We start from the raw sequence: 23,767 nt of genomic DNA, 5'->3' as shown, positions 1-23,767 counted from the left end.
AAAAATATATTATTGGTCATGAAAGATCTGTACATTGAAGCGGAACTAAACTTTCTTATCCTTTACAGCCAAGAAAGTTGCCATCTTAGTCTCTGTTTGATCTGCAGTTGCCATGGTGCTGCACATGTGATCAGTTATGACACCAGTCACCAGTGGCTTGACAGGTCAGCTAAGAGCACAGGCAACTGAGACAGGTTTTGTTTATGGCATGCCATTTTGCATAGCTCCCAACGGTCCCTGATTTCGAGGGACTGTCCCTGATTTCGAGCAATGTCCCTCCGCCCCCCTCATCTGTCCCTCATTTTGGTCTGATCTATATAGTTGTGAATAAAATGCAAGTTTTATCTTTCAAAAAGTGTTTCCCAGTGCTAAACCTTTCATCCAAATTATAAATTGCTGCATTCCGGGCCGGTGCTACCACTAGGCAAACTGGTCAGCCGCCTAGGGCGGAATGCTGCCTAGGGCACCCGGCCACTTGTGTTCCTGCTCTCTTCTCTCTGTAGCAAACAACTAAGTCTCAGCATCAGCAGGCAGCCGCCGCTCCATTCACACGTTGTGTCAGAGGCGCAGCTTAGGCAGAGGACTGTGTCTGTGTCCCGACTTCGGAATGCCAACATTTATTGATGGGTGATGGTGAGGCTGCATTTAATGGGTCCTGGTGAGGCTGCATTGGATGGGCGCTGGTGAGGCTGCATTGGATGGGCGCTGGTAAGGCTGCATTTGATGGAATGTCAAGAATGGGCAAGAATGTCACTCTCTAGATGAGCAAAGCTGGTAGAGACATCCCCAAAAAGTCTTGCAGCTGTAATTGCAGTGAAAGGCAGTTCTACAAAGTATTGATTCAGAGGGTCTGAATACAAATGCCCCCCACACTTTCTAGATATTTATTTTGAAAAAAGATTGGAAAAACATTTATCGATTTCCTTACACTTCACAATTATGTGCCCACTTTGTGTTGGTCTATCACAGTGATGGAGAACCTTGGCACCCCAGATGTTTTGGAACTACATTTCCCATGATGCTCATGCACTCAGCAGTGTAGTTGAAGATCATGGGAAATGTAGTTCCAAAACATCTGGGGTGCCAAGGTTCACCATCACTGATCTAGCACATCAAATCCCAATAAAAAACATTTACGTTTCTGGTTGTAACATGACAAAATGTGAAAAATTTCAAGGGGTATGAATACTGTTTCAAGGCACTGTAGTTCCACCTTAAAATTCAAACAGCGTTATGCAGTCCATGTACAGCGTAGTTCAGACTTGGAGAGGGAGAAGCAGCACACGGAGCCAATTGGCTAGTTCATGTGCTAACAAGACCCATGTTAGGAGAAGAGAGCAGAATGACAGAGGGATGAGTTAATTCGTCTGCTGCTTCTCTTTTCGCTCTCCAATCACAGGTGAGGGCAAGACCTGTTACGCCCCATACACACGATCGGAAATCCCAACGGAAAAAGTCCGATCGGATTATGTTGTCGGAAAATCCGATCGTGTGTGGGCTCTGACTTTTTCTGTCGGAATTTCAGACGGAAAAAGTTTGAGAGCAGGATCTAAAATTTTCGAATTTTCTAAAATCTGAGGGATTTTGTTGTCGGAATGTCCGACCGTGTGTACGCGGCATAAGTGTTACTGAACCGCAACAAAGAAAAATGAGGTTTCCTGCCTTGTCAGAAAAGACTGTGCCGTTTGGCAGATCTGTGCAAACCTTAGAACTGGACAGACAGAAATACAAATCCTTTGGCAGGTAACAGCTCTGATATCTGTATTCCATCGGTATATCTGTGTATTTAACGGTTTGGCTGCAGTTCAGCTTTAACTCTGCCCTATCTTCACACATATCCCAACCACATGCATCTAGAATAATCTGCATCCCCTGGATGGGTTAAATCAGACACTCACGAGCTGTGTTGTGTAGGTGAGTCCTTCAGAATCCAGGGACAATTGATGACCCAGGCAATTATACACTTCTGTTTTCAATCAAAAAATATAGTAAAAAGAGTTTCTCTGTATCTGCACTGCAGGTGGGAGGACAAGAACGTTTATTTTATCATTTGAACTAACAATGGTTCTCTCTGACTGTCAGCTAATGCAGCTATGAAAACGCAGAATATTGTGTGTGTGGGCGGCAGACTGCTGCAGAGGTGTGCGAGACCCAGATTTCAGCTTCATATATATCAGAGAATACAGGGAAAGTAGTGTCCCCCTTCAAACCCTTGATACAACCTATTGCCATACTGAATTGCCACTTCCAGGGTGTTGGAACAGTCCTAAAGGCAAACTCTGCCCACAGTTTTGGACAGTGTCTTAAAAAAAGCAAGGCCAACTTTGCTGCAATATTCCGCTTCAATCCAAAGATTTCCCCCATAATACTTTTTTTTTTTCCCCACTAGATGTCCTCATTCTGATGGCAACCATCATTCAACAACTTCCTATGAGCCCAGAACGTTCTGGATTCACCCCAGTTTGTGACTAGACAGTGAAAGGAGAAGCAGAGCAGTGATGGGCTCATATCTCTATCATTCTGCTTTCTCTTCCAATCAGCATGCTTCTTGTCAGCACATGAACTGATTGGCTCCTTGTTCTACTTCTTCCCAGGGCTGCTGATAAGGGAGGGGGGCACACCAGTCCTCCAGTAGGGGGCTCGGGCACACAGGGGGGCCCAAACAGCAGAGGGAATCAGTGCGGTCAGACGGAGGGGCAATTACAGGGTGCCCTGTGTGGCTCTCTGCAACAGTTGAAAACAGTTTTTTCTCCCAAACTCCAACCCAAATTGGTTCATTGTTCTTGGATATGGTATCGAAGGCATAGAATATCTTTCACGTTTTACTGTGGTCTATAACGTATAAAGCTGGCCAATCAGGGTACTCTTGGCAAAATTTCCTTTATTGGCTACAAAATGAAAAGACAGACCATCCAAAATGCAATCCGCTTCGGCTTACACAGCCTTCCTCATAGTATACGATGAGCATGGTCTATGTTCCATCACTTACTGGGTGGTCACAGGAAAAAAAGTAAAAAAAACTGAGAGGTCCTCCTCGCTATCCAAGACAAAATAGGGCACTTTGGCCAAAGTTGGGTTCTTCAAGGTTTATGGTACTAAAATAGTACATTTATTTATAAAAATCTACACAACAAACCTAAATGAGGGATGGAGGTAGAAAAAAAGGGCAAAAGCGAGTTCTACTTTCAAAAGAGGGACTGTCTTTCCAAAAATGGACAGTTGAGAGCAATGGTATCACCTCTGCAGCTTTAGCAGAAGTGACAATGCCAAACATGGAGGGGAAAATTTGATTGCTGGGCCCTCCGGTGGCAATCATAACACCCTAAAACATATATTGTGCCACGTCCTAACATTACAGTTGAAATATATGGCGAAAAACAGACTTTTCAGGCACATATAAAACAATATAACAATCTCTTTATTTATTCATATCAGAAATACATTAATTCCAAAGACACAAACTAATTAAAAAATATATATGTTCAATAGGCCCATGAATTAATCCTATCAGACAAAATTGTATCATCAAAAACTTCTTCCTGTGGGATATTATTAATGATATAATTACAAAGTCCCACTGGTATATGACATTGATTGCTGAGATATGATCATGGGTCCTGGAGATCGCATTAAAAATACAGGCGAATGCTCAACATGTTTCGCGATGCTGTAGCTTTCTCAGGAGCGTCACTCTAAGTATTGATATACACTCAAGCTTGTCCAGCATGCACTGCCAAGTCGCTGCTACATCATCAATCTTCCAGATGGATCACAGAGGAAAATCACTCTTGACATAGCCCCCAAAAAAAAACAATCCAAAATCTCAGAGGGAGAACTCTGTGTGGAAATACAATAGCGGGGATGTATCCAGTAGCTTGGTCCTCTAAAAATCCTTGTATGGGCTGCGCAAAAAGTCTGCATAGAGCGGTGGGTACAATCCCAATATTGTGATCCAGCAAAAAGAAAATGCGCCAGGAGTTAGTATGCATGCTGAAGGCTTCCATGGAGAGGCACCACAGCGGATAGGCCATGTTGCCATGCCGCAACTCGTGTTTTGGGCAGGATTGTCCACATTCTGGGAGTGTTCTGGTCAATTCATTTCAATTCTGTGCTCTAAAACAACACAGAAAGTGTGCACTCAGGAGGCAAGTCACACAATCAAAATGTAAAAATAAAAAATGCATATTGCAGCAGTATTGGGTGTGAAGTAATTGGGGCTTTCTGAGCTTGCAGCTGGATGCGTTACGCCTGCTATGAGTAGGCTGTGAATTCATAGAGAAGGAAGTCCTTGCACAGGAGGAAGTACTGAGCCGAGTGTGCCAGTCCAGCACTTTATTCATACTAATCTTCCTCTTCTATCTCATTCGTGTCATTATTGTTGCTTTATTTTAGGCTCTGGGCAGCCTTGTGCTTTACCAGATTTACTTACAACAATTGTATAGATAAACAAGAGAACACTGAAAGCCATAATTTTTTATAACAATGTGAACTGATGTTTGGTACTTATTCAAGGAACAAGGAGAAATAGAAGAAAGAATGGGAGAATAGGAGAGAGAGGACCAACCAGAGGGACAGAAAGGTATTGCAGAGAGGATTGAGCAAAGGGACCAGAAGGAATAGGCATAAGGACTCAGCAAAGAGACAAGAAGGAATAGGATAGAGGATTGAGTATTGGAAGCATGAGGAATAGGAAAGAGGACCAAGCATAGGGAAGTAGAATAGACAAGAGGACCGAGCAAGGGGACCAGGAGGAATAGGACTGAGCAAAGAAACCAGTGGGAATAGGAGAGAGGACCGAAAAAAGGGACAAGAAAGAATAGGAGAAAGAGAGAAATAGGCTTAATAGAGATAACCAAGCACAGGGACCAAGAAAAAAAGGCTTGAAGACCAAGATAAGGGACCAGAAGGAATAGGAGAGAGGATAAAGCACTGAGACCAGGAGGAATAGGTTAGAGCAGGAGTCTCCAAACTTTCTAAACCAACAGTTTACTATCCTATATTTTTTTGGCACTATAAAATGCACCAGAGTCAATAAAGAATGCCTTAAAGTGGTTGTAAATCCTTACAAACCACTTTGATCTACAGGTAAGCCTAGATTAAGGCTTACCTGTAGGTCCAAGAAATATCTCCTAAACCTATACGGTTTAGGAGATATTTGCCCTTAGACAGGCACCGCTGTCTACGGCGCATGCGCCGTAGACAGCGGCGCGCAGGCGCACTGAGCGTGGCATTTCCAACAATGGAGCTGCCGCGCGTTTACTTCCTCTTTAAGCTTGTTGGTTAGTGGGAGTTAAACAAATATCTAGCCCCTGTGGTCAGTAAGAGGAGAAATAGTGTCCCATTATTGGTATTGGTGGGAGGAATGGTGCTCCATCACTTGTGTCAATGGGAAGAACAGTATCCTATAATTGGTATTAGTAGGAGGAATTGTGCCACATCATTGGTGTTAGTGGGATAAATAGTGCTTTATATCAGTGGGAGGAATAGTGCCACAAGGGCCAGATAAAGGCAAGCAAAGGGCCCGTGGGCCACAGTTTGGGGACCACTGGGCAAGAGGACCAAGCAAAGGATTCAGGAGAAATACGAGGACAAAGCAAGAGTCTCAGGAGGAACATCAGAGAGGACCAAGCAAGGGTATCAGGGAGAGCATCAGAGAGGATGACCAAGCAAAATGATCAGGATGAATAGAGAAGACCAAGCAAAGGAACCATGAGAAATAGGAGAAAGGACAGAATAAAGGTATCAGAAAAACTAAGAGCGAGGACCAAACAAAGGGACCAAGAGGAAAAGCAGAGAAGACTGCACACATTTCAAAAATACAAGGTCATATTAACAAGGGACACCAACACCAACCTCCTTGAGTTAAAAAAATACAAGGTAACTGTATTGTAACTGTTGTGGTAACTTGAAACACAAAAACGAGAAATAATATTATGGAGATCACTAGAAAAAAAATGCTGATCTTGAAAAAAACAAAAAAAAAAAAACATTATTATGGAGATGTGACGAAAAACAAAATTAATATAATTCATGGGATCACTAGAAATAATAAAGAAATCATTTTGTGAGAACTCTGCGTGAATATGAGCAGCAAAACAACGTCATTCTTCTAGCATTCTAAAGAAGAAGAGAATGCGCTGCATTAAACTATTTAAAATATTTCAGCATGACGAATGTGCCATTTCCATTACTAACGGTAGGTAGTTTTACCAGCCCGATCGCTTCCATCTCGTACTTGAATCTGAGCATGCGTGAGTTTTTGCGCGTCGGAATTGCATACACACGAATGGATTTTCAGATAGGAACTTTTTCTGACTGAAAAATTGAGAACATGCCCTCAATCTTTTGCTGGAGGAATTTCCCATGGAGAATACACACAATCGCATTTTTCGACCAAAAGCTCTCATTGGACTTTTGCTGGCGGAATTTCCGATCGTGTGTACATGGCATAAGGCTACTGCCATTTTTATAACATCCAGTGTACACAAGGCCTTATAGAGAACGTACATCTTCACAAGAAACTGATTCATGAAGTCAGGATTTCGAAATGTCTTGAACAGTCATCTTTGAATATCAGGACTTGCAAACGTAGAGCCTTCTGATTTTTTTTTTTTTTTAGATTGCTAAAGGCTAATATTGTGGTCACAGCTATGTGTTTTTCAAAACAGTGTTTGCAAAATCAGTATTACATTTCTCTGCGTGGTCAGATATACAGGAAGGAAAGGGGTAGAGCCACACAGAGACCCTGAAGTCCATGCAATGATTGACCTATGTACCAGCCAATAAGGTGTGAGCAGGACAGGGATACTCTGAGCTTACATCACAGTGTCTCCATTCATTCTGTCTGGCTCTCTAAAGCCCCGTACACACGAGCGGACTTTTCAACATCCAAAGTCTGACGGAATGATTCCGGCAGACTATTCGATCGTGTGTGGGCTGCAATGGACTTTTGATTCGCAAAAGTCTGACAGACTTTAGAAATGGAACATGCTTCAAATTTTTCCGCCAGAACTCTGCCGGACCCAGTTCCTACCGAAAAATTTGCTCGTGTGTGTGCTATTCCGACAGACTAAAACCGTCGCTAGGGCAGCTATTGGCTACTGGCTATGAACTTCCTTATTCGAGTCCAGTCGTACGTCATCACGTTCGAATCCGTCGGAGTTTGGTGTGATTGTGTGTGGCCAAGTCCGCTCATTCGAAAAGTCCGTCAGAACTCTGTCGGAACTCCGTCAGAACTCCGTCGAAAGTCTGCCAGGCCTTAAGTCCTGTCGTGTGTACGCGCCATTAGAGTGTATAACAGTAAACTTCAGTATGTAAACGCAGCGAAAGGTACCCAGTCAGGGAGAAGCCATACACATAGTCCTTGTTGTTGTAATTAATCTTGTATACTCTTATAGGTTAGTGGTAATTAGTGTTGGGCGAATGGTTCGCCTCAGCATAAGTTTGGGCCGAACATTGGCTGTTCGGCCCGTTCGGGGGAAACCCAAAATTTGCCCTTGCCCCTGCATTGCACGCTGCACAGTGCATTCTGCTCCCTGATTGGGCAAATCAAAAAAAAAAAAAAACTGCGTGGGGTCCCCCCCAAACCATTCCAGGCCATAGCAGAATCGAAAAAAAAATTCAGTGAGTGCCTCCCTCTCCCCTGAACCATACCAGGCCATATTCCTTCAACATGGGGGGGGGGGGGGGGCTTTTGGGCAGAGGGGGGCTCTGCCAGTCCATGAGGGGACACTTCCCTCAACAGGCTTCACACCCATGTATAATGGTACAGTGCCACCTACTGAATGGAGGGAAACCTGCACCTGCCTACAATTATGTAATATAAGCAAAATTATATTCTTTTTTTCCTCCAAAGCTCCTGAATTTTTCTGTTATTTGCAAAAATCAGGCTAATACTCATAGATAAAATAATGTATTCCACTTGGCACTTTAAAGAACGCTGGCTCAGATTTAAATAATGATGTATACTGTATGTTAGATGAATGAAGCTATGGGAAGACATACAGTAGGTTGAACTTCCCACCCTCTTTGTTGTGGTAATTAGGAATGGATAGAGACAGTTTATTGATATTTATATATTCAAATTAGACATCTGTCAGCTGTGTGCATTTTTGGACATATTCCATAGTCAGTTCATATTTAGCGAACTCATCTCATTGGACAAGATCTAAGGTTCTGCACGCAGAATGACCGACAAAACTGGCAGATATGAGATAGTCGGAGAGCCATCACCACTGGAGAGATGTTATCACTGTGGACATTGCAGAGAGTTGGGGGGACTATGGAGTCTGTGTGACATCTGTGTAAGATCAGAACCATCACCAGAACAAAAGGAGCAGAACAATGAACCATATCAAGGAGAATGATTGGATTTTCCAGTTATGGAATATTTTTAGGTTGTTATGATTTTTCTATTGTTCACAAAGAATGCGTTATGGTCGTATTGGAAGAACATTTGTTCCATCTGTGACCAGCCTAAGAGTAAAACATTCGGAATTTGGGATTAAATTGCCATTCTTAACCAAGGCAAACTGCTAAAGAAGATTGTGGGATTTCAACTTTAAAATAACACGAATGACAACCTTCTTCTCCAAAAATAATCCATATACAGCCACTGCCTTGTAATTGATTTTTCATTAAATCTTTTCTGTATCTTTCTGCTTCATTGTATTGCCCCCTGTGAGCTCCCGAGCCTCTCTTTTTTTCCCCTCACTTCCAATTGTTTGGAACAAGCAATGCACATTAGTTGTGTTTATGTGCACTGCTTTATGTACACTACAAATCCCATAGCGCCTCTTAGGAGCAAGCAAGAGAGGGCGGCTAAGTTCCTACATACAGTAGGACCATGGAGAATGAACATGGCCATCCTCTAATGCTGCGTACACACGATCGGAATTCTCGTCGGAAAAAGCTCTGATTGTTTTCCCGACGGAATTCCCACAGAATTCGGCTCAAGCTGTCTTGCCTACACACGGTCACATCAAATTCCGATCGTTTATAACGCGGTGACGTACAACACGTACGACGGGACCAGAAAAAGGAAGTTCAATAGCCAGTAGCCAATAGCTTCTGTCTCGTAGTTGAATCTGAGCATGCCTGATTTTTGGCGTGTCAGAATTGCATACACATGATCGGAATTACCGATAGAACGTTTTTCCGTCGGGAAAATTGAGAACATGCTATCAATTTTTGGCTGGCAGAAATTCGGACAGCTAAATTCCAATGGAGCATACACACGGTCGCATTTTCCGATGAAAAGCTCTCATCTGTCTTTTTCTGGCCAGAATTCCGATCGTGTGTACGCGGCATAAGACAGTGGTTCTCAACCCTGTCCTCAAGTACCCCCAACGGGCCAGTTTTAGCAATTTCTCTTTGATTAAATATCTGTCCAAAATATCAAGTCATTGACTGTGATTTAAAGCAGCTATGCAAGATAAAGGAAAACCTGCAAACATGGACTGTTGGGGGGGACAAGGTTGAGAACCACTCTAACAAAGTCCGATCACAGCAGAAAAATAAAGAAATTTGGAGATTTGTAGGCCAAGAGCAATAGAAGAGAATTTTATGAGTTAAAGTGGGGTGCCCCTAAAAAAAAAAAAATAAATAAAAAAAATTAAAAGTCAGCGGCTACAAATACTGCCGCTGCTGACTTTTAATAAATCAGACACTTACCTGTCCCAGGGTCCAGCGATGCGGGGGAACGAAGCGCCCCCTTGTTCCCCGCTCCGCTCTTGGCGCCGTCATTCGTACTGTGGGCACCCGGCTGTGACTTCACAACCGGGCACCCACTGCGCATGCGCGAGCGGCGCAGGGCGCCGTGATACGCCGCACAGTCATCTGGGACACGTGACAGGTCCCAGATGACTGTGCGGTGTGAGGGGAAGTGAGGTCACCAGCCTGGGCAAGGAAGAAGGCAGACTACGAGGGACCCCCTAGCAACAGGTATTTAGAGGAGAGTAAAAAAAATTTTTTTTCCCCAATTATTATTATTTATTTATTTTTTTAAGAATTTTAAGCACTCTTTCATTTTTTGGTGGCAACACCACTTTAAGAATACAGTACATACATGCATAGAATATTTGTTTGGTTTCTTGTTACTTTAAAGGAAACTTTTACTGAGAAATATGCAGCTATTGCTATCCTCCATCTGGAAATGCTCTGGGTCTCGATGTCTCTCGTCTTAAAGAGGAAGGAAGCGCAGTCTGCTCACAAAATTTGTAATAAAAGCATCTTTGCCATTCTGAAGCTTCCCTCCAACCACGTTGCATATTATTTTATATATACTGTGATTCTGTACTTGCCAAATATGCTGCAGAAACGTATCCTAAGCAACGTTTACCCTAAGCTAAGTTTCGTGCTTGCTTGCTTAGGATACATTTTTGCAGTCTGTAACCATTCTGCATGCTGTCTTTAGTCTTCGCTCTATATCTATCCTTAAGGCTGCTGTGTCCTATCCAGTGCGAGTGACGTGTGACATCACTAGTTGCGAGCGCGCCCGATTGGCTAGATGGCGGAATCGAGGATATTTATGTTTGTTTTTACGTCGTGTGGCCATGCCCTCTGCGGAAGTCCGTGATGACAAAACCGGTCAGGGTGTGACCAACACGGCAGCTCTGTAGTGACGCTCTGCGCTCCACTGCCCTCCATTGTCCAAACCGGTAGTGACTGCAGCTTCTGAAAGGAAACTTGCGTTCCATCCCAGGACAGCTAAGTATAGCGAGAGCACCCTCTGTGTCTTGCACTTTTATGCTTGTGATTTTATTTCTTGATGTACGCAGTTTTATTAAGGGGTCCTGTCATGCGGGGGGGGTTGTCTAAAATAAACGAGATTACACTATGTGCCGATTCTCTTGTATTTTATGACATTGCTGTGGAACCCCTGCATTTCTGGATACTTGTTGGTGATGATGATGAGGAGATAGAGCGTGGCTCTCTGGCACCTAGTTGTCTTGAATGCTCAGATATATAGAGGAGTCTGGTGAGTTTGACCCCCTGGGGGGAGTGTGCAGCACAAGGTGGATTGTCTTCACGTTTCGGTGATAGGTGCACTTTGTGGACATCTTGGAGTCTACACTCATGACCATTTCTCCTTTGAATTGAACTGTCCTGTTGTATCGCCTACTGTTTATAAACTGCACTGTGTGGGGAAGACCACATATCATGATATTATTTTCCAATATCATATGTAGTGCTGTTTTAGTAATTGAATTTTTCAGTAACTAGTCTGTTTGCGTAAGCAGAAAAAAAACAGAAAAGGTTTGCATCCCTTTCCTATTTTTGCAGACAAACAGATGCTGTCCATTGTCACTTGAATGGGTCATGTACTGCCCACCAAACGCAACAGTAGGTATACATTTTGCCGTGGCATGTATACAACCCCATCTGAATACCTCTGCAATGGGTAGTAGGGAGGTTCCGTGGCGGCTGGTTGTCTTTTCTCTTGGGGGGTGGCAAACAGCCCCCCCGGAGGACAGTCGGAACATTAAAACCCCGCACTTATCCCATTCAGGAAGCGGGCGGGCAGCGTGTCCAGCAGCTTTCTTACTCTTCCTCTGGTGTGGATCACGACTGCTTCCACTGTGCATCCCCCTCCCCCCCTCCTAGGCATCAATAGGATCGCCTGACCTTTTAGCAAATCGGTAAATGGGTATCAGACCCTTGCTTCCTGCATTGCGGAGAGGCGATTCAATGTCAGAAAAGGGAATATTCATTTGCTTTTTTAACACACCTGGGCGGACTATGAGCGCAATGCTCTGCGCCACGAGTCCACCCTAATTTGAAGCCTATTAGAGCCTATGGCTCTAATCAGGTGGTTCAAAAAAAACGTCACTGTAATTTTGTCCTGAAAGGGGCCGGACGCATGAATAGGGGATGGCCGCGGCAGCTGTGGAAAGATTCATGCTATTCATCTATGAATCATATAGGGCAAGGATATGCAAATAGCGGACCTCCAGCTGTTGCAGAAGGTTAAATTGCTATGCCTCCCAAGAGGCATAGCAAGACTCTGACAGCCACAAGCATGACCCCCAGAGGCAGAGGCATGATGTGACTTAGTCTTGCAACAGCTGGAGGTCCGCTAATTGCATATCCCCGATATAGGGGGTGGCGTGGATAGAGGGAGCGGCGCCCGTGTGCCCTTAATGGATGCGCTGCCCCTGGGGAGGAGGTAAAATGACATTACAAATACCATCTCAAGTATATTACAAATGCCTCCTAAACATGTTAAAAATGCACCGAATTTTTTTAATCCAATATCTCATTCACAAGTGCTGTACTGTGTTTCTTTCAAATACCTCTGTGAACTTAAAGGACAAATATAGCCAAAGCTTGTTTGGCTGTACTGTACTGACAGTGACCCAACATCGGCTGATGTTACAGAGCTGGTGTTGTGTCGAATACTGTCCCCCGTCGGATAGTGTCCGCCCTGTACTGCGCTACGATGCCGAAAGTCTCCGAAGAGACTTGGACCGGTGTTCTGTCAAAAACTGTCCCCCCATCGGATAGTGTCCGCCCCGTACTGCGCAGTCTCAGCGCTTGCACAGTACGGAGGACAAGGAGACTCGGAAAGTCTCCGAAGGTGAACGGCGCCTGTGCATGGAGTCCAGGTTCAAGCCCCACCATCCAAGTGGACATAGAGTTAGAATAAAAAATTGCTGAGCGAAGCGAGGCCGTGCCCGAATCGTGGCGAGCGGCCCCATTACTAAGTGCTACCATATATCCACTTGGATGGTGGGGCTTGAACCTGGACCCCATGCACAGGCGCCGTTCACCTTCGGAGACTTTCCGAGTCTCCTTGTCCTCCGTACTGTGCAAGCGCTGAGACTGCGCAGTACGGGGCGGACACTATCTGATGGGGGGACAGTTTTTGACAGAACACCGGTCCAGGTTGGGGAAAGATCACGACAAAGGAGGCAGAACCTTGGAAAAGCGCTGCGTTTGATTGGTAAACTGCTATATATTACATTTTTGGTTTTGCGTTTAGGCTCATGCACATTAGTTTAAAAAAACGCTGCTCCCAGAGGAGTTTAGCATTTTGCCTACAGAAGCAACTAATGTCATTCTATGTGTCCATGCACATTAAGTAGTTTAGAGGCGTTTTTTCAACCTTTTTTTGTTCAAGGCACCCTTTAAAATTATGCACAATCTCAAGGCACCCTGTTCTATAATGTGAAAAAAAAAACAGCAAAAAAAACAGCAACATCAACACATATAGGACACCCAATGTTAAAGGGGACAACTTCTTCCAAAGGAAATACACCTTTTCACACTGGTACCGACTAGAATTCCAATGTTTCTCTTCTCCCTCACTCAGCTAATGTGACCCCAGTACTGACTGAGGGGACAAGGGAGGGACAAACAAGGATGCTGTGCAAGTGCCCAATACCCTCCTTATCAACAGATGGTGTCAATGGTTGCCAAGACCCTGGTGGCTGGAAGGTTGTGATGGTGCACAATGAAAACCTGGGTCTTTGTGTAACAAAAGCAGGCTTCATCAACTCACTACTTGTATACAAGTGTGGGCAATTTGTAGGCATTTTGCTTCGCACCCCTGAAGAAACCTGAAGGCACCCTGGTTGAAAAAGGTTTTTAAGCTCAGCATTTAGATGCAGAAGAAAAAACTGTTTTCTGTTTTTGAGAGCATTGTTCTGGCAGAGAAAAATGCTAAAGACTCCTAAACGCTAGTACAAGAAAATGCTCAAAATTAGCGGATTTTTTTCCTGCCGAGAGCACTGGAGCCTTAATACCACTTGAAGGGCACATAGTTAATTTAGTTCTGTTTTTAGGATAACTTTATTCCCTCATTTTTCCCATCCAAGGTCCTATATTGACTTGTCCACCATGCTGGTAGATCCAACTTGTGTGGGCCATGGGGAACCACTCGACCACTGCTGGAAACTCTCCAAGCCGGCCCCAAAGTCTTCTGTGCATGCATGTACAAATCCTATTGATTTCTATGACGAGGCCGTCCAATGGCAGGTCTCACGACAGATGGCCTTCTTACAAGAAAGAACAATATTTTGTTGGTGCATACACAGAAGACCTTGAGACCAAATGCAAAAGCATCGAGCGGCAGCTGTGCAGTTCCGAGTGGGGCACATAGTGTGGATCTGCCAGGATCATGGACAGGTAAATGTAAGATCTTGTGAAAGTTATCATTTATTGTTTTGCCTTTCAGGCACCCACAGACATGGACAGAAATGGGAGTCCAATTTACAATAACGTAAAAAAAAAAAAAACAACATAAAAAATACATTCATAATTAGATATACACAAGTAACTGCATTGCAATTCATGAATGTGTTTTTGATGTAATACATAAGTTACTCAGTGAGTGGGATATGTATTTCTTTAGAAGACATTTCCCAAGAAGGCAGCTCAGAGTCTTGTGCAATTTTCTTACTTGGTATGGTGGAGTAAGAGGCAGTTGTATGATTCCCATGTGCAGACAACACTTGGCCTAGAGTAATACCAAGGTACACAGCTGGTGATGAAATCCACCCCATTGCAGCTGCCTAAAAATACACACAAAAAAAAAAACTATATGTAAATCCACATTGATGGCTTCAGAAGTAAAGAAAAATTAAAACAGTATATCAGTGAATCACATACACCATGCATCCTCCTATATCCCCCATATTCCAGTATGCTTATTCCAAACATCCTTCTGAAAATAGATTTTCATTGTCTTGTGTTGATATACTTTATATGTCAGCACCAAACAGCTCAAACACCATGAAAAGAAACATTATCCCCACCCCCTAAGAGCTGCCCTAGCAGAAATCAGTCCATACAAAAGTTATTCCTTATTCATGGTTATGTCCGCAAAGCAGAGGTCTCCATACTTTCTAAACAAAGTTTCAGTTCACTGTCCTTCAGGCTTTAGGGGCCTTAGGGGCTTTAGTGGACAGTAGAAAATGTCCTGGGGTCTGTCCCATCACTGGTTTTAGTGGGAGAAATAGTGTTCCATTGTTGGTATCAGTCTGAGTAACGGGGCCCCAATATTGGGAGTAATAGTGCTACATGATTGATATCAGTGGGGGAATAGTACCCCATTACTGGTATCAGTGGAAGAAATGGTGCCGCATTGTTGGTGTCAGTTGGGAGGAATAGTGCCCCATCATTGGTATCGGTGCAAGAAACAGTGGCCTGTTATTGGTTTTAGTAGGAGACAAAATGCCCATTTCTGGTATTAGTGGGAGAAATAGTGCTCCATCATTGGTTTTAGTGGGAGGTTTAATGATAATTGTTGGGATCTTTGGGAAGAATAGTGCCCCACCCTTGGTGTCAGTGGGAGCAATGATGCCCCACCCTTGGTGTCAGTGGGAGCAATGATGCCCCACCCTTGGTGTCAGTGGGAGCAATGATGCCCCACCCTTGGTGTCAGTGGGAGCAATGATGCCCCACCCTTGGTGTCAGTGGGAGCAATGATGCCCCACCCTTGGTGTCAGTGGGAGCAATGATGCCTCACCCTTGGTGTCAGTGGGAGCAATGATGCCTCACCCTTGGTGTCAGTGGGAGCAATGATGCCTCACCCTTGGTGTCAGTGGGAGCAATGATGCCTCACCCTTGGTGTCAGTGGGAGCAATGATGCCTCACCCTTGGTGTCAGTGGGAGCAATGATGCCTCACCCTTGGTGTCAGTGGGAGCAATGATGCCTCACCCTTGGTGTCAGTGGGAGCAATGATGCCTCACCCTTGGTGTCAGTGGGAGGAATAATGCCCCATCCTTGGTGTCAGTGGGAGGAATAATGCCCCATCCTTGGTGTCAGTGGGAGGAATATTGCCCCATCCTTGGTGTCAGTGGGAGGCATAGTGTCCCGACATTGGAACAGTGGAAGAAATAGTGCCCCAAGGGCCACAAAAACGCCACAGTTTTGGGACTACTGCCTTAGAGGAAATGAAAGACACTACGGTCGAGAGTTACTAAAACTGGAGCACTCAGAAACTGGTGCAGATGTACATTGTAGCCAATCAGCTTCTCACTTCAGCTTGTTCAATTAAAGAGGAAGTAATCCCTGCAAAGGTAAAGCATAATGGGCTACTATGCATCGCATAGTAGCCCATTATGTGTCACTTACCTGACAAAGGAGCCAGCGATGTCACCGCTGTCCCCTGTAGTCCGACGCATCCATCTTCTTCCAGGTATCGCTGCTCCGGCCACTCACAGCGCCAAAGCAGCGATGACGTCATGGCATGACATGCTTCTAACGGCGATAGTGCGCCTGCACGCCGCTATCTACGGGGCATGCGCGGTAGACAGTGGTGACTGTCTTTTACTAAATATCTCCTAAACCATGTAGCCTTAATCTAGGCTTACCGTAGATCAAACTGGTTTATAACGGTTTACAACCACTTTAAGCTTTGACAATAAAACAAGGAGGCTGACTGGTTTCTACGCATAGCTGCACTCATTCTTACATAACATATTAAATCACTCATCTTGACTCTTTGATATAAGTTGTGCTTCTGGAACATATGGTTGATTTGAACATAAATGCTGGCATAGACAAACACATGTAGAGATTTCATCAATACATGAATGATTTCGCTTATTTATCAAGGGTGGTGACATTGTATTAATAGGCAGTGAACTATATATATATATATATATATATATATATATATATATATATATATATATATATATATATATATATATATATATATATACATATATACATATACATACACACACACACATACATATACATATATACACACACACACACACATTTTGTATGTAGCCCTTATAGAACAAATGGTTCCCAATTGTGTAAGCCAGTGTTTCTCAACTCCAGTCCTCAAGGCACCCCAACAGGTCAAGTTTTCAGGATTTCCCTCAGATGAAATGGCTGTGATAATTACTAAGGCAGTGAAAATCGCCTGTGCAAAAGAATGGAAGGCCTGAAAACATTACCTGTTGGGGCGCCTTGAGGACTGGAGTTGAGAAACACTGGTGTAAGCCTCACAAGTGGTAGCAATTATTTGCACATTATCATCCGCTGTTCTAATTGTTAGTAAATATGCCATCCTGCAACTTTTTTTTTTATAATCCTTTTTCTTTATTACATTTTTAAACACAAGATTAACAGTAAAATTCACAATTCACAAAAGCCTACATCTCGAGCATGATTGAGACAATAGCAAAACTATACACAGCCTTCAATTTGTTACAAACTTGCCTTATAATTATTCCCAAACCTCCCACCCAAACCCACCCCGATTATAATACACACTGTTAGCTCCAGCCTCCCCAACATCAATGATGGTTGGCTGATTGGGAGATAGTAGACACCGCCGGCAACAAGGGGGGGGGGGCAAGGAAACTCCCCCCCCACCGATCCCCCGGACGCCACGGCCGGAGGACGGGCCAATAGCGGGAGACGAGAAGGCCCCTAGCCCCCCCACCGACCATAAGCAAGCCAGGTGGGTACTAGACCCGCCCCCCTGTGACACCGTCCAGGGGGTAACCCATCCCACCCAGCCAGGGGTTCCATAGCCCCCCAAATTTCTTTAAGTTGTTTTGCTTTATAAACATCACTCTTTCACACCAGATTGTGGAGTTAATGGCATTGACCCATGATTCAAATGCTGGGGGGTTCCTGGCTTGCCAGTTTATTGCTATCAGCCGCCTAGCCTGATACAGGCACCTTAATACTGACGTCTTTATTCAGGGGGGAATTCTGCCTTCCTCTAGAATCCCCAGGAGGCAGATCTAGGCTTCTGGTTTCAAAGTGGTCTTGAAGGTCCTGTTTATTCTATGTACAATTTCTATCCAGTATCCTGCAACTTTAGAATTCTGCCAATCTCTAAAGCCTTCTACACATGGTACGATTGTTGGCAGGGGATTGTCTGTTGACAGACTGTTGTTCTAAAATCTTAGTTAGTACACTCCTTTTGACAACTGTTGTCCAACTTTCGGCCAACAAATGTTGGATGACAGGCTAGTAAATTTTCGGCGGGCAGCGGTTTGACATCAGATTTTCGTATGGTCAGTACACAAATCCATCACACAAAAGTCGAAAGTAAAAACACGCATAATTGGAATCAATGGTCACCAAACACAAAATAAGCAGAAGGGGCCCAAAGGGTGGCACTCAAGAGCTGAAATTCCTCATAGCACGTCACTACGTTCGTGTTTATTGCATGACAATTGTGTACCGTTAGTATGCAAGACAAGATCCTGGCACACGCCCTTTTCACAAAAAAAAAAAAATCAGACGCTCGATTGGCCAACAATTGTATCGTGTGTACGAGGCTTTAGGCTTCATGTACACTACTGCTGGTAAACGGACGTTTAGGAGCAGTTGGGCGTTTTTTTCAGCTGCCTCTGAACTCTTCTCTATGTTATCTTATTAGTACATGCACAAAGGATTGTTTATAGTTGTTTCTAGGCAGTTGAGTTTAGAAGATTTTTTTTGGAAAGCAAAAAAAATAAAAAATGCGTTCAGGATGATCTTCAGAAGCGTTTGAAAAGCCAAATGCCTGTAACAGCTTGTAAATGCGGTAACTGGCATTTAGCCATGTTTTGTTTACAGTCGCTTTTAATGGAGATACATTTTTGTCCATTTAGAAAAAAATGTAGCAACAGGAGGTGAAATTGAAGGCTCGGTTTGCTGAATTTCAAAATCAATGGGGGCGCCATCGGATCACAAAAAACGCACAAAATTTCTGATTTTCAAAAGAAAATTCTTTAGAAATTCGACCGTGTATGGCCAGCCTAACACAGAATAAAGAGCTACAAATATACTAGGAAGTAGCCATGAGGATTGCAAATGGGATGACACTGGTAACAAAAACATGCATCTTGGCTGACATAGGCCTCACTTGGCATTATACTGAGCAAGGCAGAATGGCTGTGCTGGATCCTCCATATATCCCTTAGGAAATACTGGTAAATGATTTTAGTGTAGCTGTAGATTAAGTTCTGCCAATGCCAGATATACGAGAAGCCAGTGATCAGAATATTCACATTTTCAATGGACTTGCCCTTTAAAGAGAACCACGGCTAATTACCATTGCTGTAAGAAGATTTAACCAACCTTTGAGCCACACGAAAACCATTGCAGCAGGGGTGGCCAATGGCTGCCTCTAAATGAGGCTGTTGATCTCAGGTCAGGTAAAAAGGGACAAAACCCTTTAATAAAAAAAAGTCATACAAAAAAAAAAAAAAAAGGAGGGCAAATATAGGAAGCTGCACATTATTTACAGATCACAGAGATGAATCACTGATTATACATAGTGCAGTTTATGGGTCACCTATCATATGACATTTTATTCATGTGGATGTGGGCTGACTGCACGTCTACATAATGTCCCTAATCTGCCCGCATCCTCCATCATTTATCATAGATATAGAGAACTCCATTTCCAAGGTGCAGAGAGGAACATGTTATAATAAATCTATTCACAGACCAGTAATGGATCATTGAAAGATATACTGCTGTCACGTACATTGTGACATAAATATTACAATTGTTCAGTTCAGATAGGGACAATTGTGTTTATTTGGGGCTGCCGGCTCTAACAATGAGGTCACACAACACTGTGCAATTAACACTGAGATCACAAAATATTGTGCAATTAACACCGAGGTCACAAAATACAGCAAACTTCTATAATTACTTTTAATTCACACGTTAAGCTTTTGTTATCTCAACACTTCATATTGCTGATATGTGGCTGCTGTACCATGTACTTGTATGAGAAAGTATACTGTCCTTTATATTGCTTCCTAGATGTGAAACCCCTGGTGTGTCTGCCAGTTCCTCTGCTTTCCTATTAAAAACTCACCACACTAAGCAAGAGAGCACACTGTGGTCAGTTCTCTCGCTGTGCTAGGAACTCCTCTCCAATGATCAGACTTGTCCTAACATGCCCCCACTGCACAGCCATTCACAGGCAAGCTCAGTGTACTGCTGCTTCTCCTCCCCCCCCAACTCTTATGCAGCTAAGAACAGAGGGAACGTGATCACTTATGATAAACTGTATTTATAATGTTTTTTACATCTATATAAAAATATCTTTTGCCTTTCATTTCTTTTTGAAACTGAATGGGTTGTTTTACAAGGTGATTGTTTACAATCATTTTAACCATCCCTAGAAAGTCCTTAGGAACACGTACGTGCCAATATTTAATACGCAAAGGAGCAATATTCCAACAGCAGCAACTACAGTAACCAGGCAGTTGGCAGTTTCTTTCCACTGGCCCCAGTTCATCAAAGTGCCTGGCATTGCTATTATCAGCCAGCAGGATTCTTACGTTTCCGCTTCAATAATTTTGGTAATTACAAGAAAGCGGTTACTGTCACTAGAGTTTAAACAGTACATCATAAATAGTTGCTACTATTGGAATGTTGATCTTTTACTTATTAAGTAGGGCTGAATATACCATCCCCAGACCCTCACCTATTCAAAGGATGATGATTAGCAACAAAATATTTGCAGATATCATTGTAATACTAACATATTGTGACCATAGGAGAAGAACTGGTGAATTGTTTACGAAGCCAAGTCAATAGAATGGTGATGGACACTGAAGAAATGGCTGCACTCCAAGATCCATCAACATTCGTATTTAATAACGAACACCCCAGGTGTTACAGACAGTTCAAATGGTAGACACGTTTCACACACTAACAGGTGCGCTTATTCATTAACGAATGAATTCACTCATGAATAAGCGCACCTGTTAGTGTGTGCAACGCATCTACCATTTGAACTGTCTGTAACACTTGGGATGTTCGTTATTAAATACGAATGTTGAAGGATCTTGGAGTGCAGCCATTTCTTCAGTGTTGATCGTATGCAAGGCTTCTTGTCTCACCTGGAGAAGTGAGTGGTTTTGTTTAGAATGGTGATGGGTTTGTGTAGAATGGAGCGAGTCTGTGATAGTTAGCTCTAATGAGCATTCCTTTGGGCTAAGGTTTATGAGTGTGAAGTGAGAAGTCTTGGGGTGGATGGACAATGCAAAAAGATATAGATATGGTAACAAAGTATATGAAGGGATCAGGAGAAAGAGAAGCAGGAGACAACATGTCGCGGTTAATTTGCTGCAGCCACAATATGCGAAGCATCGCAGTCAGGGCATTTTAGACACCTTGCACAGCACTGTTCCCCCAAGACAAGGCTCTTACTGGCTCTTAAAGTACTAAATGGTGGACTTCGAGTGGTATAAACTGAAGGCAGACTGGTAACTAAACTCTGAGGTACAGTTATCTTCTAGAGCTCTATTAAACACAATCAGACTTAAAGCAGTTAGTACGACGCAATGGCATTGCCTCCCGGGCACATGCTCCCTCTGCGTTTTTTCCAGGTTCGAGGCACTGGCGCGAACCAGGGCTTGATGTGTGTGTATGTGTATATATGTGATATATATATATATAAATATAATTATAATATTTTTGCCTACTAATGCTCTAATATATAAACCTATAGACAATGTTATTCCAATGTATTTGGTGCCATCTAGTGACCAAAACTGGAAATGGACTTGGATGATTATCCTTTTCATAATGTTGGAAATATAACAGGAAGTGACAGTGTTTACTTTTTATATTTGACCTACCCATGATCACCCTGTACAGCAAGGCATGCTGGGTAGACTATAAAGAGACCCCCGCGTGGCCATCTTAGGTCTCAGCTGGACGCATGGCCTGCCTGAAAGGACCTGTGGAGGAGGTCTCCAGGGAGCGCGGCCTACATCCACTACGGAGCGCAGCAAAGACAAACCTCTTTCATCTGATAGCTGGAGAGACTGAGTGGCCGGATCAGGATGGATCCAGAGACACCTGTGAGCCATCAGAGGGACCCAGTGCATCTTGCAGGATGGAGCGGTGTGACGGAGCCGGCCGGCTAGAACCAAGACATAGTGCACCGGAGCGGAACTGCTGCATTTCATCAGATCCAGTTGGTGAGCAGGCTGTGGCCCACAGTTTATTACACACTTGCATACAGTTAGACTTTCATACAGAGGTACTGGGACCTGTAGTCCCACGGAGGAGGATCTAACAAAGACTGACAGTAGGCAGGTCTAAAGCCTACTCCTCATCACACTTTAGTACCGTGCCATACCAGAGGTAATAACCATTAGAGTACCTCCAGAAACAGTTCCAGGATCCCTTCTAAGTTAACCTTTTACTATCTCACTTTGTTGGATTACAAATCGCTACAGACCTTTATAGCTAGCAGAATTAAAGAAGATCAAAGACTGTGTGTTATTGCAAGGCCTTGAACCTAGAACTCAATGTAGGGGGAGCTCCCTTGTACTTGTGCTATATTTACATGTTGTTCAGATTCCTTGCATTGTTACGTTATGTTGATGTGACAGTATGACCACTGTAATTATCTCCTTATCATAACCAAAGTAAAATACACTTTTATTAAAGTACATTGGAATGAAGTATTGTTCTTTCTTCAGCAGGTGGAGCCATTGGATACTCAGGTGACAATCAAGGTATACTGTCATGTATACAATCAAGGTATACTGTGGGGTTATCTTTCACCATTTATTCCACACCAACATTGCACCACAGCTGTGTTAAGGGGACTGTGGGGTTTAATAACAGAGTGCAGGCCCAAATAAATTCAGCAGCTCCTTCGGGGGTCAGTGCTACACATAAAAAAAAAAAAATTATATTATATTTTATATATATATATGATATATATCCTGAAGAGCACGCGCTATGTGTTTTTCAAAATTTAACTTTACCCAAACTACAGTTTGGTTTGGGTCTATTTGCCTAAATTTGACTTCTGTGTCAGTCTGACTGGGCTGTGAGATGTTCAGCCTGGCCACAGTGGGGCACTGTCTCTGGTGGCAGGCGCAGAACTATGGTCTGGTGGCCCTCTCGCTGTGCCCTCTGGGAGAGGGTATTTAAGATGCAGACGTCACGTGGTTTGGGGTTCCGGTCCAGTATGCTGTGCTGATTACATGGTCCTGCTGACCAGCCACCAGGAAGGCTATGGCCTGGGGTGCGGATCCACCCGACTTTTATGCCTCGGGGCTGGATAGCCCAAGGCAAGGGAACTAAGGAAGGATTCCAAGGTGGATGGGTGCCGTCTCCGGTTCGGGGGAGACCCAGTGTACTTCAAGCATTCCAGGGAAGGACTCTTTAGAAGAAAACCACGTCCGGGTTGGTTTTCTTAACAAGAGCCTGGAAGGGCTGAAGTAACCAAGAGAATCTGGTCTTGTGGATATCACCAAGCAGGCTGAAAGATACAGGTATCCTACAAGTGTTCTACAGCTTAGTTTCCCTATGTTTTTTGTAACAACATCGGTGATAAAGACTTTGTTCCTGAGTAAACACCTGGTTGGCTGCTAGGCCTTGTGAGAGAGGGACTGTCCAACCTGAGTGATCATCCAGCTGTGAATGGCTATTCTCTGGATGCAGTCAAAGTAAGCAAGTTCTTTAACGTTTTTGGACTTTGACATTGAGAGTACCTGAACTTTCCTTTCCAACCCTCTGATCCCAAGTTAAAGCCTGTTCAACGGTCTGCGTTTTTGCAAATAAAATCCATTCAAGTGGATCTATTGTCAGTCTCAAGTTACTGGGCCATCTACCTCGGGACATCCCCTAGACATGAAACAGGGAGAACAAAAGGTAACGGTAAGCCCAAAAATAACCAGCAGCTCCTTCAGGGGTTAGTGCTATATATATTATACACACACACACACACACACACACATATACATATATATATACACATATATACATATACATACACACACACCTTAGAGACTGGAAGCTCTTGTTTGATTCCAATTG

At 43.6% G+C, this 23,767-nt stretch overlaps 1 protein-coding gene across 1 annotated transcript in view; it reads right to left on the bottom strand.

Moving 5' to 3' along the window:
* The window catches only part of PTPRE (protein tyrosine phosphatase receptor type E), a gene marked incomplete in the record, with an annotated part of 298,322 nt that overhangs the window by 150,030 nt on the left and 124,525 nt on the right, over positions 1 to 23,767 (bottom strand). The window contains 1 exon segment of the mRNA XM_077455513.1: positions 14,402 to 14,513. Coding sequence (XP_077311639.1) covers positions 14,402 to 14,513 — 112 coding nt within the window.

Source organism: Lithobates pipiens, unplaced genomic scaffold (assembly GCF_037356315.1).
Source record: "Lithobates pipiens isolate NorthernLeopardFrog02 unplaced genomic scaffold, aLitPip1_a1.2 Scaffold_25, whole genome shotgun sequence".
Lineage (NCBI taxonomy): Eukaryota > Metazoa > Chordata > Amphibia > Anura > Ranidae > Lithobates > Lithobates pipiens.
The sequence above is the reverse complement of the archived record's forward strand: the minus strand, read 5'-3'. Positions and strand labels throughout refer to the sequence as shown.